Source organism: Pangasianodon hypophthalmus, chromosome 2 (genome assembly GCF_027358585.1).
Source record: "Pangasianodon hypophthalmus isolate fPanHyp1 chromosome 2, fPanHyp1.pri, whole genome shotgun sequence".
Classification (NCBI taxonomy): domain Eukaryota; kingdom Metazoa; phylum Chordata; class Actinopteri; order Siluriformes; family Pangasiidae; genus Pangasianodon; species Pangasianodon hypophthalmus.
In genome coordinates, this window is record NC_069711.1 from 5,374,397 (window position 1) to 5,390,377 (window position 15,981).

The window sequence follows — 15,981 nt, forward strand, 5'->3', positions numbered from 1 at the left end:
TTTGTTTGTTTGTTTGTTTGTTTTTAATTCATATGTGCTGTTTATTGCAATCACAATTACGTGTACATTCAACACAACCCTCATGGCAGACGATGACCAATGTTCTCAAATTTCTTTCAAAATAACACAAATAAGGTAGTGAAAGTCTTTCTTGTCCAAATTCATCTATCCTCTTCCTCCATTAAATGTTTTGTTCATGTCCATACATTCACAGTTTAATAAGGAATTTATGGCTGTACAGTTGTTTGAATATGTGGATATGTACCTTGTTATTACTTGAATTAGCTTTAGTTGCACTGCCCTGTTTGCAGTCCCTGATGATTGGCAGCCAGTCAACTGAAGCTGGACAGATCTGTTTCAACTTCCTAATTAGAGCCAGATAACAATGGAAAAGTAACATTAAAATAATTTTAAAGAAATGGCACATCAAATTTACACTATTTACCACTTGAATCAGTCAAGACATGCTCGTTTTGCCCAGACATTACAAATATCTACAGTAATGGAAATTTGTCATTCAAAACTTGCCTCAAAACTATCCTCCTAACACTTTCCATAATTTCTGTAATATACATTGACATCATTCTGTGCAAATCAAAGATCAATGACCAAAAGGCATAGCATAATGTGCAAGACTATTCAAAGATTTATGTTCATCAGGACAAAACACTTAATTTTAGCCTGACCTAGTACTGTACTGACAAACTGGCTACTTGGTAGATGCATTTACACTAGTAACATATAAAACACACCCCTAGGCTCTATTCTCTCAAAGTCTGAACGCAGCATTGAAGTGGAAAGCTGGTAGCTACATGGATGATAATGATGTACTTCCAATCTAAGCTTAAATTTGTATAGAGTATCCCTGCTATTTTACAAAATCAGATTATGTATGAGATGATGTATCTGGTATTATCTGATCATGTATAAGATGTCTGGAACTTGTGTTTATGGAAAAGATTTTGGGTGAGATTATTCTATTGCTTGCTGGCTACATTAGCCTCATAGTTCCAGTGCAAAATTAATAAAGCAAACAGTGAATGCCAAACATGTCTTGGCTGATTGTTTGGTAAATGGAAAATTATGCAAATTAGATTTTTATTGAATATTTCCTTTAATGCCACTGAGACCATTAAATTCATAATTGTGTTGAAGTTAACCATAACTTAAAGAAATCAAATAATTTGAACCATGGAATGCAATACTTCGCACTTTGAACAAATAATTAAACATTAATCAGGAAACTTCACATTAGGTTACTTTCCTCTTTGGTTCCAAGTATTTATCCATCACATCCAAAGGTCTCCAACTCACCTTTTTCTGAAGACAACTCTCCCTCAGCCCCACTAATGGCACTTTGGCCCACTTTGTCCTTGCCAGATTCGGAGTTGCCTTTTGATCTTGTTTTTTCCTTACGCTGCTGCTGCTTTTCTAGTTTTGACAACTTAAATACAGGACCAAGAAAACATACATACACATGAACATATGAAAGAAAAGCATTTACTCAGTGCTCATGCTTGTTCACTTATAAGAAAATCTTCAGTATATTAGCTGCATCTTCAGTAAATTTATATAGCATGTTGTAATGCTTAACATAAGGAAAGGTACCTGTTTGGCATCTATGGGAGCAGCAGGAGACTCCAAATAAATAGTGACAGGTCCATCATTTTGAATGTGTACTTGCATGTAGGCACCAAACTGGCCATCTACAACAGAATAATGAGAGTAGCTGATCTCCTTTTGGTTGCTCACTTAAGTTATTACAATTGGGGATACGAAATTATGTATTCATCATTTCATCTCCCCCTTGACTTTATATCTTTGATTCTGTGTTTGCACCTGACATCAAGACAAATTCCTAGTACTGTAGAGTGTCCTTTACTGTACCTGGCAATAAATTGTTTCTGATTCTGATTCTGAAAATGTTTTCATGCAGCTTATATTATACTGATATCTCATAGCTGGTTGGTCAATATCCATTCACTTTCAATTAAAAGTGAAAAAGAAATATTTAATCACAGTCATTGCATAGGTTGATTTATTTTTTCTCACCTTTGATGAGTTCTGGTTTGTATGCAATCCTCAGCTGCTCCAGAATGTTGTTGTAGAAGGGCTGAGCAAAATCAGCTGCCATTGCTGAATGGAAGTCAGGCTTGTTTCCTTTGAGTGTACACTGCAGTGTGAACTGACTCACACACAACACCTCCAACCCCTTGTCCATTACACTGTGTTTCCATGCACAGCCATTCTCATCCTCAAATAAACGCAGATTAAGGATCTTACGAACTCTGATAATCACACACAAAGCTATAGATTATAAAACTGAAGAGCTTCTGTAAACTAATTCTACTTGAATAATAACTGTGCTATTAAAATCATTTGTAAAACATGTAGGGTACAGCTGGCTGCAAGTAGAAGACAAAAACAGTAACTGTTGTATAATATAACAGCACTCACATGTAATCTACATCCCTCTGTGTGTCCTCGGCTGAAATCCCAACCAAAACACAAATGCCTCTTCCGATGGAACTGATGTGGTTCTCCCCAGCTGTTTCAGAGACAGCAGAAAAAAAGCAGAAATGACCACTGATCACTACTGCAGTCTGGACTAATGCGCGCGCGCGCGCACACACACACACACACACACACACACACACTGCGCGTAGTAGTCATCAGTGGTCATTCTTGCTTTTTATATTGTGTCTCTATTAATTAGTGTATTTTTTGGAATACGAACAAAAACATTTAACTGTCTTTAGAGCACAGTCTTTGTTCTTACCTATCACGCTCGCTTTAGCGACTCTTTGAACGATTGCTTTCATGGTCTTGATCGAGTGTCTGCCGGTTATTTGAATTTCCGGTTTCCCAGAAGAGCTCAACACTGACAGCTCGCTTTCTAAGCCGGAAGTATTTTCTCCATAGACTTTTAAGAAAAGTCTTCAATAAATAGTTTAAAGCGTCGAAACAAACCAAATAGATTCGAGATCGCATGAATATTATTTCAAAGAAAAATATTTAAAAAGAAAACTGAAAAATGGAGAAAATGTAAGGGTACAAAATTGTACTTACTGTATTTTACACGGAAACGAACGTACTACCGTTCCCATAGTGCATTGCGAATTGAATCGCGTTACCTAGGGTACAACTGGGGAGACTGGGCTGTTTGCTGCGAGAACATGTCTTTATGTTTATATTAATTAAATGTTAAGGATATTCGCGATTTGTTAAAGAGAAAGGCATTTCTGTATTTCTTAAAAGATTTAAGGATGATTTTTTTTCCCAAGAAACTCGTGCATCAATGTCTTACTTAAAACTTTGGAAAAATCAATTGGGCTTATGGGACTAATAGTCAGCAGGGGTCGCAATTTTAAAAGGGAACTTTAAAGGGAAATTTATATATATTAAAGTTCCCTTTAAAAAAAAAATATATATATATATATATATATATATATATATATATATATATATATATATATATATATATATATATATATATATATATATATATATATATATATATAAAATAAGAAATTCGACACATGGTAAATGAGAGACTTATCTTTAAACAGGAGAGGTTTACTGTGGAAATCTGAGGGGTTGTCAAGATTAGTTTATACTTCGGCAACTAACCAGATAAATAAAAGTATAAAATTATATATAATTTTATTTGGAAAACACTTTGTAATGCATTTAATCAAGGTGGGCTAAATGTAGGCTACGTGATTTTGAAACATCTATTGTTATCTTTAAAATTAAATGTCTCCAAAACAATATTCATTCCAAAAATAAATAATGATATTATATCCCTAATCTTATTTTTTAAATAAATAAACAAATAAATAAATAAATAAATGGTGGTGTAGAATTTGTTTTTAATTGCAACTTTAATATTAACAGGCTTCCCATTAAGTTATCTAATTTTTATAAACAGGCATTACTATCATGGAAGCACAATTTCTCCCCTCACAAATGCTTAATTTGGAATAATAAGAATATTATACTCCAAAAGAAATCTCTCTTTTTAGATAACTGGATTAAAAATAACATTTTGTTGATATCGCAGCTTTTGAACAGTAATGGCATTTACTCACCTACTCAGAATTCTTAGAAAAATGTAGACATTATACATTAATACACTATAGAAGGTCTTTAAAAATATAATGTCACTACACGATGCATAAAAATTAGTCCATGCTTTTGTTACCTCTAGGTTGGATTATTGTAATGCCTTGCTGTCTGGATGCTCTAGTAGATGCATAATCAAGCTCCAGTTAGTCCAGAATGGAGCTGCAAGAGTCCTTACAAGAGCCAGAAGATATGACCACATCACCCCATCTTATCCACACTGCATTGGCTCCCAATCAAATTTTGCATTGATTATAAAATACTACTTTTGACCTATAAAGCACTGAATGGTCTCACACTACAGTAACTGAGCGAAAAAGGTGCAGGCTATTTGTTGGTACCTCAAATAAAGGCTACAGCAGGGAGCAGAGCTTTCTCTTACAAAGCCCCACAGTTATGGAACAGCTTTCCAATTAGTGTTCGGGCCTCAGTGTTTAAGTCTAGGCTGAAAACATATTTATTTATTCAAGCCTTTGTGAATAGTTTTTTCTTAGGTAAAGGAGCCTGGAGACCTGGAGGGTTCATGGGCATAGAGTGTTGTGGTGAACTGGGATGTTTTGATGCTGCCACACCCCTTCTGCTCTCTGGACCAGCCTGATCCATCCTGATGCCCTACTTCTGGTTGGAGTTCTCATTAATTGGAAATCACTTGCTGCTACTGAGGATGGCCCTACATGGACAGCCTGAAGATCATTGAGATTACTGAGGATGGTACCACTTAAAAACCATGAAGATGGCTCTGGACCACATTTCATATGAGCAGTTATGATATGATTGCTTTAGGACTCCAATTGCCACGAACAGTTTTGCACTCAGGTCTCCAGTGACCAGTGGATTAGTTCAACAAACAGACTTCATGTAAAAACTGTAATGAATTTCCTGGTTACACAATTGCACTTGTTGAGCATGTAGTACGCAGTTATAGAAGGGATTTATTTATAATTGCACTATCCGTTGTCACTCAGATGAGGATGGGTTCTCTTTTGAGTCTGGTTCCTCTCAAGGTTTCTTCTTCATATCATCTCAGGGAGTTTTTTCCTTTCCACCGTCGCCTTTGGCTTGCTCATTAGGGATAAATTCAAAAATTGAAAATTTATATCCTGAATGTATTTATTTCTGTAAAGCTGCTTTGTGACAATGTCCATTGTTAAACGTGCTATACAAATAAAATTGAATTGAATTGAACAATTGAACAAAACATCACCTATCAGACTTTTTCTATTTATGGAACAGAAATTATATTTTCATTATGACAGTCTTAAGAATATTATATGTTTTAAAATCCTCGGTGTTCAGGGGTTTAGACATATTCTTAAATGAGGCAAAAAGGGATTTTACTTCAGCAGAAAACATTCTAAAATTAGATTTAGAATGTATTACTCTGGCTTGGTGAAGATGAAATTTACCCAGAAGACAAAGCAACAATAACGTATAATCAAAATGAACATAATTTAAATTAATATTTGAATGAAATATCATAGATTCTGTAATCTGTACCAATTTGTTAAAACATAAAAATAATAAAATAGAAACCTCTGCCCAAAGAGATTTAGAGTGGGGGCAATGGTAATACAAATCTAAAATGTAAAACTGTTTTCACTTGATCCGAAAGAAGAGCATTTCTAATGAAAAGATTATTACATTTCTTGTCTAGAATATTAATGCCATTAATTGAAGGTATAGGAATGTGATTAGACATGGTGTGTTCTAAGTACAGATTTTAAACTAGATGGGATACTTTTGTCAATCTTATTAAAGTCTATTATGGAAACCATTGCACCCTTCAAAGTCAAGATCATCAAATGAGAGAAATTCCCCTTGCTTATTGAAGAGATCAGAGATAAAAAGGATATTTTCTGCCATCCACTCCTTCAAATGCAGTGATTTGTTGCCAGACAGGACATTTTCATTATTCCAGATAATACATGTGTGGGGGAAGAAATTGTGTTTGAATGCAATCTTCCAGGAATCAAGAGCTTGTTTATGAAAATTTGAGAGTTTGATAGGTAGTTTACTATATTTAAAATTACAAGACAATAAGAATTTAAGGTCACCACATTGTTCAAAAATCATATTAGGGATCCAGAACCAGGGTAAATCACTATTACAAAATATATTTCTTAATCCAATTAATTTTGAATGTCTGGTTGATAGTTTGAAAATCTAATGTATTAAGACCACCCTCCTTATAACTTTTTCCCAGAGTTTTCCTTTGAACATGCTTTTTTCAAATAAAGCGGAACAGCAAAGAGTCAGTATTAGTGATCATTTTTTATCAACGAATAGCGAGAGAGCAGGATATACTAAATGTGATATACCCTCAGCTTTAGTCAAGAGAACTCTCCCGTACATTGTTCAGTCTCTCTGCAACCAGGAATTTAGTAGCTTTTTGGTTTTATCTATTTTTGGATGAAAATTTAAGCCGTTCTGAACCTAATTTGCATATGTCAATGCCAAGATATTGATGTTTCACCTCAGTTCCACTGACAGAAATTTTATCTGAATCGTGCACATAATTTCACTTTTCCTGGGATTCACTCACTACCAGCCCAGAAGCCATTGAAAAAAGATCAAAATTATGTAAGGCACCTGAAACCTGTGATTCATCTCTAAGAAAGAGACATATATTGTCAGCTAGTTGAGTAATTGTTAATATGTGGTTGAATTTTTTATGTGTAAACTAAGACGTTCTGCAGCCAAAAGAAATAGAAAGGGAGAAATAGAACATCCCTGATGGATCAACAGTAAAACGGGGAGAAGTGCCAGAAGCTAAACAGACTCAACTGTTAATACTATTATAAAAAGTGCGTATCATGTTTATAACTTTATTAGGTTTGGGTAGAAGTGATATGAGACCCTGTTTCATTGATTCTGCCAATTTGATTCACCATTCACAGTACATTCTTTGAGCTCATCAAAAAAAAACGTCCTTAATAGAGTCCCAGAAAACTTTAAAGAACTCACAAGGTAAGCCATCGGGCCCTGGAGATCTACTGTTCGGCATTCTTTTTACTATATTATAGAGATCATCCATAGTAAGAGGTTTCTCACAGAGCTCTCTGTTGTAATCACTAATTTTGGGAATCACAGATTGAATCTTATTAAAGAAAAGGGATGTATACCTCAAAAAAGAGGCATATAGTTTTTGATAGAACTCAAAAACATGAGATGATATCAAACAAGGGTCATTAGTCAAATTATTATTAATGTATATAGATGAAAAATTTCTTATTGTTTCCATGTTTCTTCTCTAGGCCAAAAAATATGCTGAATTTTTGTATCCTATAACTCAAGCCATTTCGCTTACAATTTGATAAACACACCCCTTACCTTTTCTTGGTGGATGTCGTCCAGCCTATCTTGTAAAATATAAAGAGACTCCTTGTCATCATCACTAAGGTTAGTATTCTTCAAGATCTCATTCATCTTTTTTTATTAGAAAATTTGAAAATTCCTTATTTTTTCAGCCATTCTATTTTACCCAAATTTAATGGAGAATATTCTGCACTCATATTTAAATAGCTCCCATTTAGTAATGGCCGAGATATCTGCCAGGGATTTAATATTCTCTGCAATTTTCTTAATTTCCTGACAATATGAATCAGATAAAAGAAAAGAGCAATTTAACTTCCAAGAGCCAGGGTTTAATTTTTTCCTTTGCCCTGTCCTAACATCAGACAAACAGTGTCAATGACTGCATGATCTGTTAAAGGTGAGGGTGAATTTTCTGCAGAAGTCTGATATCAGCCACAGGTTTATTTGCAATTTTTGAGAAAAATCTGACCTAAACCAAGTGTAAGTGGAACTACCAGGGTTTAAATATCTATGCGCATTGATCAAGTTCAAACTCTGACAGAATTTTCCTATGAGGGGGTTTGAACTATCAGAGACTCTTCTAGGAGGAAATCTATCGGCAAAAAAATCTGGTGCCTCATTAAAATCACCACCAATTAATATAAAGGCAGAGGGATATTTAACCTTTACCAGCACATGAATGTGTTTCTTGCAGAAAGTGTAAGTCTCTTTTCTTGGATTTACAAAACAAAAATAAAGCATTTCATTTGCTTATATCACCTAGTCCCTGTACATTCAATGAAAAACAAGAAAGATTTAAAGAGAACATGAGATTAGAGTAGTATATGACTACAATTAGCCTAATTCAAATACACAGACTTCACCCTTCTTAGACAATATGCAAAACCTAGACTTCAAATTTCTTTTCCTTCCTTCTTTCCTTCCTTCCTTCCTTCCTTGCCTTTTCAACAAGTGTCCAATGGCTATTTCTTGCCTCCTTGTCTTCTTACTGTATGTCAGATCTTCCAGGATCTGAATTCTCTGTTGCTTCAAAAGATCAGACTGTTTGGCCTCTGACCACGTTATGTATTGACTTGTGTGGGACAAAAATTGGACAATGATGCGTCGAGGAATTGTGTTACCAGACTTTGGACTGAGCCGATGTGCGATGTTGACCATGTCCTGGAGCTTCCTGTGATGTTCGGGGAGAGATTCCTAAATAATTCAATAATGACCCGCTTAATGTTTTCCCCTTCACGCTCAGGTATCTCAGCTACACAAAGGTTCCATCTGCGTTTGTAACCGTCAAACCTGCATTTCTCTTTGAGGACCTTGTTCTCACTTTCTAACACTGCAACCTTTGATCACCTTCACCCTCACGTCTTTCACCTGCTTATTCATGGCTTCAAGTGTGCAAGTAAGCCTACAGATTGATGCTGTGTTTTCTTCCACAGAAATCTCGATTAACTGCAGCTTTAGCAATGATTCTTGCATTCTGCTAACTTTTTCAATGGCCATTACAGCATTAGACACATTGTTGGGGGTGTCAGTTCGAGTTTTTTCTGAGCAGGGGACTCACTGGGAATGTCTGGGGAAGCCTCAAATTTTGGTTCTAGATATCTTGTGTAATTATGCACCTTCAGATTGTCACTGTTAGCTGAAACCACAACAGAGGTTGTGTCCACATCTTCGTCCATGTCTTTAGCAAACTAGCTTCTTGACTCGAGCAAGAAAATACATTCGTCATCACATTAAACGAAAGCAAAAGGTAAACTAGCCTTGATCAAACAGGATTCTCATTGAGCTTTAACTTTATAGCAAGTAGCATTTCAATTAATATCCAGCATAGAAGACTATATACACACTTGAAAACAATGCAGCTGTTTGATTACAAGCATTTAAAAAACAGTGCGGTATTCATTAGCATTTGAAGAAAAATAACATATATCAAAACTTGTTTTCTTTTGATCAAGAGAGAAAGCAAACTGGACAAATTAAGTATTTGATATTCAGTGCTCAAATGGACTTTTGTTTTAAAAGTGTACATAAAAAAACCTTCCACATAAAATAAATAAATAGGTTCATAATGAAAAAAAAACATTTCTTTCATCTCTGTGAAAAGTATTTAAATGAAATAAAACATCTTTATCCAATAAAGATATTATTTTAGAAAACAATAATATATATATATATATATATATATATATATATATATATATATTTAGCAGAAGGAGAAGCAGAATCAACACAGGGCTTCCAAAATAGTAATGTATTTATTGCCAAAACAGATTTTCTATTCTTCAGCATAACCATAAAAAGAGCACATAGTATCCATGTTAGAATCCCTCTACTTTAGATGCAAATTGATTGGGTAAAACTGATGAATTATCTTACAGGATACAACTTTAACATTGTTTCTTATAAGATATTTATATGGTAGAGCACAGGGCATATCATAAGAAACGTCCAATAAGACATTAATATATTTATATACTAATCTTCATCTATTTCTAACACAGGGTTTGGATGTGAAAGAGAAACTATTTTTATAGGTGTGCAACAGCAAGGAGAGGAATTTTGACTTAACAGAACCCTTTAAAATGATAGTAACGCTGATAAGGACAGCATATTTTAGTAACAGGAATATTTTACTGATTTAAAAATCTGAATTAAAAATAAAACATTTTAATAGAAATGGGACAGCTTAATTAATACTTTTTATATGGTGTAATTGCATAAAAAGATTGGAGACCACCCATTTTTAATACAAAGTCGTAGCATTTAAGTAACAAAAAGTAGCGTTTTTGCGCATGTGCGGCAGATTAACTCGAGCCGTAAACCGCTAACACGTGCGTGTAAAAAGCATCATCGCTGCCTAATTTCTTTTTTTAGCACGAATGCGCATGTGCGTTGCGGACTTGGGGACGCGGATTGGAGAATCACAGCGCCTTGTAAGTGGTGATTTGCAAGCTGTAATAACGTCATTTCTCACCTCGGGAAGTTCGATGTGCGCTAAGTGGAAAAAACAGAGCTGCCCGCACGAAAGGGTGTTAGAGCATATAAAGCTCCTAAAAAGCTACTTTAACCGCACTTTCACAGTTACAGCTCTGTGTGGCTGTCCGTGCTGTTCTACTGTAGTGAACCTCAAACATTTATCCAATATCTTGGACTGTACACTCACAGTCCACTTTATTAGGAACACCTCTACACGTGCTCATTTACGCAGTTGTCTAATCAGCCAATCATGTGGCAGCAGCGCAATGCAAAAAAATCATGCAGATACAGGCCAAGAGCTTCAGTTAATATTCACATCAGACATCAGAATGGAAAAAAATTGTGATCTTTGTGACTTTGATCATGGCATGGTTGTTGGTACCAAATGGGCTGGTTTGAGTATTTCAGATACTGCTGATCTCCTGGGCTTTTCACACACAACAATCTCTAGAGTTTACACAAAATGGTAGAAGGACCATAGAAAGGTAGAAAACCACACTGAGTGAGCAACAGTTCTGTGGGTGGAAATGCCTTGTTGATAAGAGAGGTCAGAGGAAAATGGCCAGATTGGTTTGAGCTGCCAGGATGGATATAGCAACTCATATAAGCACTCTTTACAACCATGGTGAGCAGAAAAGCATCTCAGCAAGCATACAAGATCAAACTTTGCAGTGGATGGGCTACAACAGCAGAAGACCACATCAGGTTCCACTCCTGTCAGCCAAAAACAAGAATCTGAGGCTATCATGGGCACAGGCTCACCCAATCACTGCATGTTTGTGTATGCGAAGTTGAATTTTGACGATGGGGCCTACCTTTGCCTAATGGGTCCAACCCTGGTCATGTGCTAAGTGAAAATAAATACTCATGCCTCAGAGCATAACATGAGCATTGTCATGCTCGAGCTGGAATTTTATGGTTCAATGACGAGTTCTGTCATGGCCAAGAAAGCTCTGAGTCTCGAAGCAGATGGATGACCTGCAGAGGAGGCTGGTCCATAGAGTCACAGTGCCATATTAGAAAAGAGAAATTATAAGGGGAAATTGTGAACCACTTTTAGATTTTTCAGATTTACGTTTCCCTTTTTTATGGAGAAGTAGCTAGCTAGTGTTAGCTTGTTGTGGCAGCCTAAAGGACCCTTAGGCTAACGGCTAGAATGGATGATAACTAGGCAAATAACAGCAGCCTGAATGAGGGAGTCACAGAGAGGCATGGTCACAGAGCGTGGGAATGGGGGAAGAACCACTTGTGGTTTATTTGTTGTCACAGCGATTCCACAGTTTGGATTACACAGCAAAGGTAAGGATCAAGACTGCTGGACAACCTACTCCACAGATAACAATGATCAAAAATGCTAGACCAGGTCACCAGAAAGCTACAAAGCTGAATAAGGTCTGGTATGAGAGATATTCTTGGCTAACAGGGAGTCCCACGACTAACCGACTGTATTGTTGGCCATGCCTTCTGATGGGGAACTCTAAAGCTCACTTGGTCTGCTCAAGGATTCTGTGATGTTAAGAATTTAGATGGGGCTATGAAAAGGCGTGACAAGTGTTTTGACCACATTGGCATGAATATCAGAGATGCATTAATCTGTCTTATTGATGCAACCGCTTATCTTGGAATGCAAGAACAATCTTTTAGAGGGCATGATGAGAGGCAGGAGTCGACTAACAAGGGCAACTACAGGGAGCTGGTGGAGTTGATAGCACGCTATGACAACATATTAGCAGAGCATAATGAAAATTCTAGTGTGTTCTCTGGCCTGTCTAATACCATTCAGAATGATCTGATATCAGCAACTGCATCAACAATTAAAAGTGAGATCATAAGAGAGGTGGATGCAGCTCCCTTTTTTGCATGGCAGATTGAAGAAACAACTGATGTGAGCTGTCACTCTCAATTGTCTGCTACTGTCCGTTATATAGATGATAATGGAACAATTCAGGAATGCTTTTTGGCCTTTTTTTGATGTGTCCAGTGGACGGGATGCCCAGTCTGTTTTTGAGTTACTGCAGTCAGAGATGTCTGGTTTGAACTTTGTGAAGAATCTCATTTCACAAACGTAAGACGGCTCTGCCATTATGGCATCAGATCTTAACAGCTTACAAGCTAAGGTGCGAGCGGTTGTCCCAGTGCAGTTTTTGTGCATTGCTATGTACATCGCATTTATCTGGTCCTCAGCCAAGGATTGAAAAGCATCCCCAAGTCCAAGATTTTCTTTGCTACTCTTGGTGGGTTCAGCTCTTAATTTTGCAAATCAACCAAATGAGTAAGGATGCTGGAACAATCTGGGTGTACCAAAGTACCAAAAAGTTCACCCACATGTTGGAACTTCACCTCTCGTATTGTCAACACAGTAGCTCTTAACAGGGGGAAGCCTGATAGACACATTCACTCGCATCATCAATCACCCCTCAATGGATGATGAGTCTATAAGAACAGCAGATGGTCTGAAGACAAAGTTAGAAGACTTTGAATTTATGTTTTTGCTTTTTTCATGTGAGCAGATTTTCTCTTTTAAGTAAATGTGTCACCCTGCCCCTCTCTCATGGTCCTGATGACAACAGCCACTCTGTCTTGTGACCTTACAAGATCCAAAGATCTTCTAATATTAGTTTGCAAAGAAATCTGTGATTTCCAAAATGATTATAGATAATCAAATGTCACCTTAATTTTTATATATCCTAAAATATTGAAAACATATTTGTCAAATTGCCAGACATGATAATATTGCCAGCCATGAATATATTGCTATCCAATTAAAATGAAGAGACTTATTTAGTGATAAAATAGGAATAATAAAATAAACACATATGTGCCTAAGTACAAGCATATAAGTGTTCATAAAGAGAGCAAATTCTCAATTAACCTCACACCAGTTCATAAGCAGTGGCAGTCACTTGCTTTATCAATGCTGCACTGCGCTCTGAGTAGTAGGCTAATCCTAGTTTACTGTACTCTTTCTAACACGTCTGCAGTAATATGACTACTTGGCCTGTATAATATTGCTGTACTGTTGTATTACTGTATTACTGATTGTACAAATGTAGCCAACTAGTGTAAAATAACATGACGCAGTGGGTTGTTTTTCCTCCTGTCCTCCCCAATTTTTTGAGTCACCTGCCACCACTGATGACCTAGTGTCAGATATACAGTACTGTGCAAAAGTCATAGGCACCCTATTTTTTTTTTTTAGTACAAACTTTGTTATAGATTTTTATTATATGACTTCTACATTATTGATTCAGTACAAAAACCATTTTAGATTTCCAAACATTATTTTTCCAGTATGTCAGTAAAGAAACCAGCATATTACATAAGAGACCACTTTTCTGACAAAAGTTCTCCAAAACAATGCAAGAGACTGATAAACTCCTACAGAAAACATTTACTTCAAGCTATTGTTGCTATAAGTGGCTCTGCATGTTACTGAATTAGTGATTGTACTTACACCCCCCAGCCCCCCCCATTTTAAATCTAAACTCAAGACCCACCTATTCACACTACACACTGCTTTTTTAATTTTTAATTACCTTTAGTACATCTAATGATAATGATATAAAAACTGAACAAAATATTTCTTTGCTTCTAAATAATGACATATCCCTCATAAACAAATCATATTTTTTGTTTTAGTCATTGGTTAAAAGTTCAATTGCTACTTTGTTTTTTTTTATTTCAATAAACCACTACAACTAAAAAATGTCTCTTGCACTGATATCATTTTTCTGAGCTCATATTTCTTGAAAGGGAACAAAATAAGACTTCATTTTCATTTTTAATCCCGATACAAATGAGAAATCCTTAACAGAAACAGGTGTTTTTGAACATTTTATCCTTCAAAAATCATAACATCAATCATATTTTATATTTTCTTCTTAAAGCCTTAAGTCTTATAAATTGTGCATAATTGACTAATGTGCATAGTCAGAAATTGGGTACCTAATAGAAATAAAGCATGTAAAGACAGATAAAGAAATCTTTATTTAAAAAAAAGTAAAATTATTATAATCTGAATAATAAACTATCTAAAGGTTTCACGCTCAAGATCAAGATCAAGATCTGGCTGAATAACTGATAAATACTGGAAACTGGCATAAAAATGTGCAATGACTAAGGAAACATGCAATGAAAATGTAACGTAAATATTGGGACTGTATATATCCTACAGTAATACTCTAAAACATCAAGACAGCGTCATGAATAATGGAATGGTAGCAAAAGTTAAAAAAGAAAAAAATGTATATAAAGGTAATTATAATCAGATAGGAAAGTTTTTCCACCTGGACGATAATGTACAGCAATTATGTGCATATGTGCATGAACAAAAAAGTTGTTTATTGTTTGCTTTTGTTTTTTTTTTTTCAAGAGAAACACTTTTGAAATCCAGGTTCAAGCGGCTTAATTGCTTAATAGTGAACTGTTAGCTGCCTCAAAGAAAATAGGTCTCCAGGTAATAGCAGGCTAATGGAAATTTAGAAAACTTGCTCCCTTTCTTCACTCACCAAAGGGAGAGAAATATAATCTATTGTATTTGTAATAATAATGTAACAAATAGATAAAAACAAATAAATAAAACAATTGTCAGGCATTTCCCCCTTGTGCTGGTTTCTCTCCTGTCTCCGCTCCTGTACTGTTGTTGGATGTTTCCTCTCACGTTTCCAGCCAGATGCCAACGTGGGGGCCTCCCCTGCTGAGCTCCAGCCTGAGGCTTAGGTGGTGGCATTGCCTCCAGAGCTCCAGCCTGAATGAACCAGTTTAAAAGTTTACATATGCTTGATTCTTAATACTGTCTGTTACCTGGATGATCAACAACCGTTTTTACATCTTTTCACACTGAAGACAATTGAGGGACTCATACACAACTATCACAAAAGGTTGAAACATTCACTGATCCTCAAGAAGGCAACACAATACATTAAGAGCCAGAGGGGTTTCAAATTTTGAACAGGATGATCAGTAAATTGTTATTTTGTCCTCCTGGAAACATCTTATGTAGCTTCTGAAGGGCAATACTAAATGGAAAAAAATAAGATCTTTAAACAAAATAATTTACACTGATCATCCTGTTAAAAGTTTACATCCCCCTGGCTCTTAATGTAATGTGTTGCCTTATTGAGCATCAGTGAATGTTTGCACCTTTTGTGATAGCTGTGTAGGAGTCCCTCAATTGTCCTCAGTGTGAAAACATGGATTTCAACATCATGTAGCCACTGTTGGAAAGGGGTAAAATATGCACAAGATGCGGGAAAAGCAAAGAATGTGCAGGACCTGGAGGATTTTTCTGAAGAACAGTCTGCAGTTTAACTGCTCAGGACAAACAAAGGCTTCATGAACAACTATCACAAAACAAAAACAGTTGTTGATCATCCAGGTAACACACACAGTATTAAGAATCAAGCATATGAAAACTTTTGAACTGGTTCATTTGTGTAAATTCAGTTATTATTTTGTCTTGTGGACTATATGTAAACATCTGTTATGTGAAATAGCTTACTTAGCTTACTAAATAAAAAACAAAATGCAATTTTTATGATCCATTTTTATGAAAACAGTAATACAGAA

At 35.8% G+C, this 15,981-nt stretch overlaps 1 protein-coding gene across 1 annotated transcript; it reads right to left on the reverse strand.

The window, feature by feature from the left end:
* Positions 1-2,933, reverse strand: dtd1 (D-aminoacyl-tRNA deacylase 1). The gene is made up of 6 exons (XM_026922887.3): positions 2,780-2,933; positions 2,458-2,548; positions 2,053-2,288; positions 1,609-1,706; positions 1,315-1,444; positions 1-365 (listed from the first exon to the last, which is right to left on the reverse strand). The coding sequence occupies exons 1-6, from the start codon at positions 2,820-2,822 to the stop codon at positions 358-360; spliced, it is 606 nt and encodes a 201-aa protein (XP_026778688.1). The 5' UTR covers positions 2,823-2,933; the 3' UTR covers positions 1-357.
* Between the last annotated feature and the right edge of the window lie 13,048 nt (positions 2,934-15,981).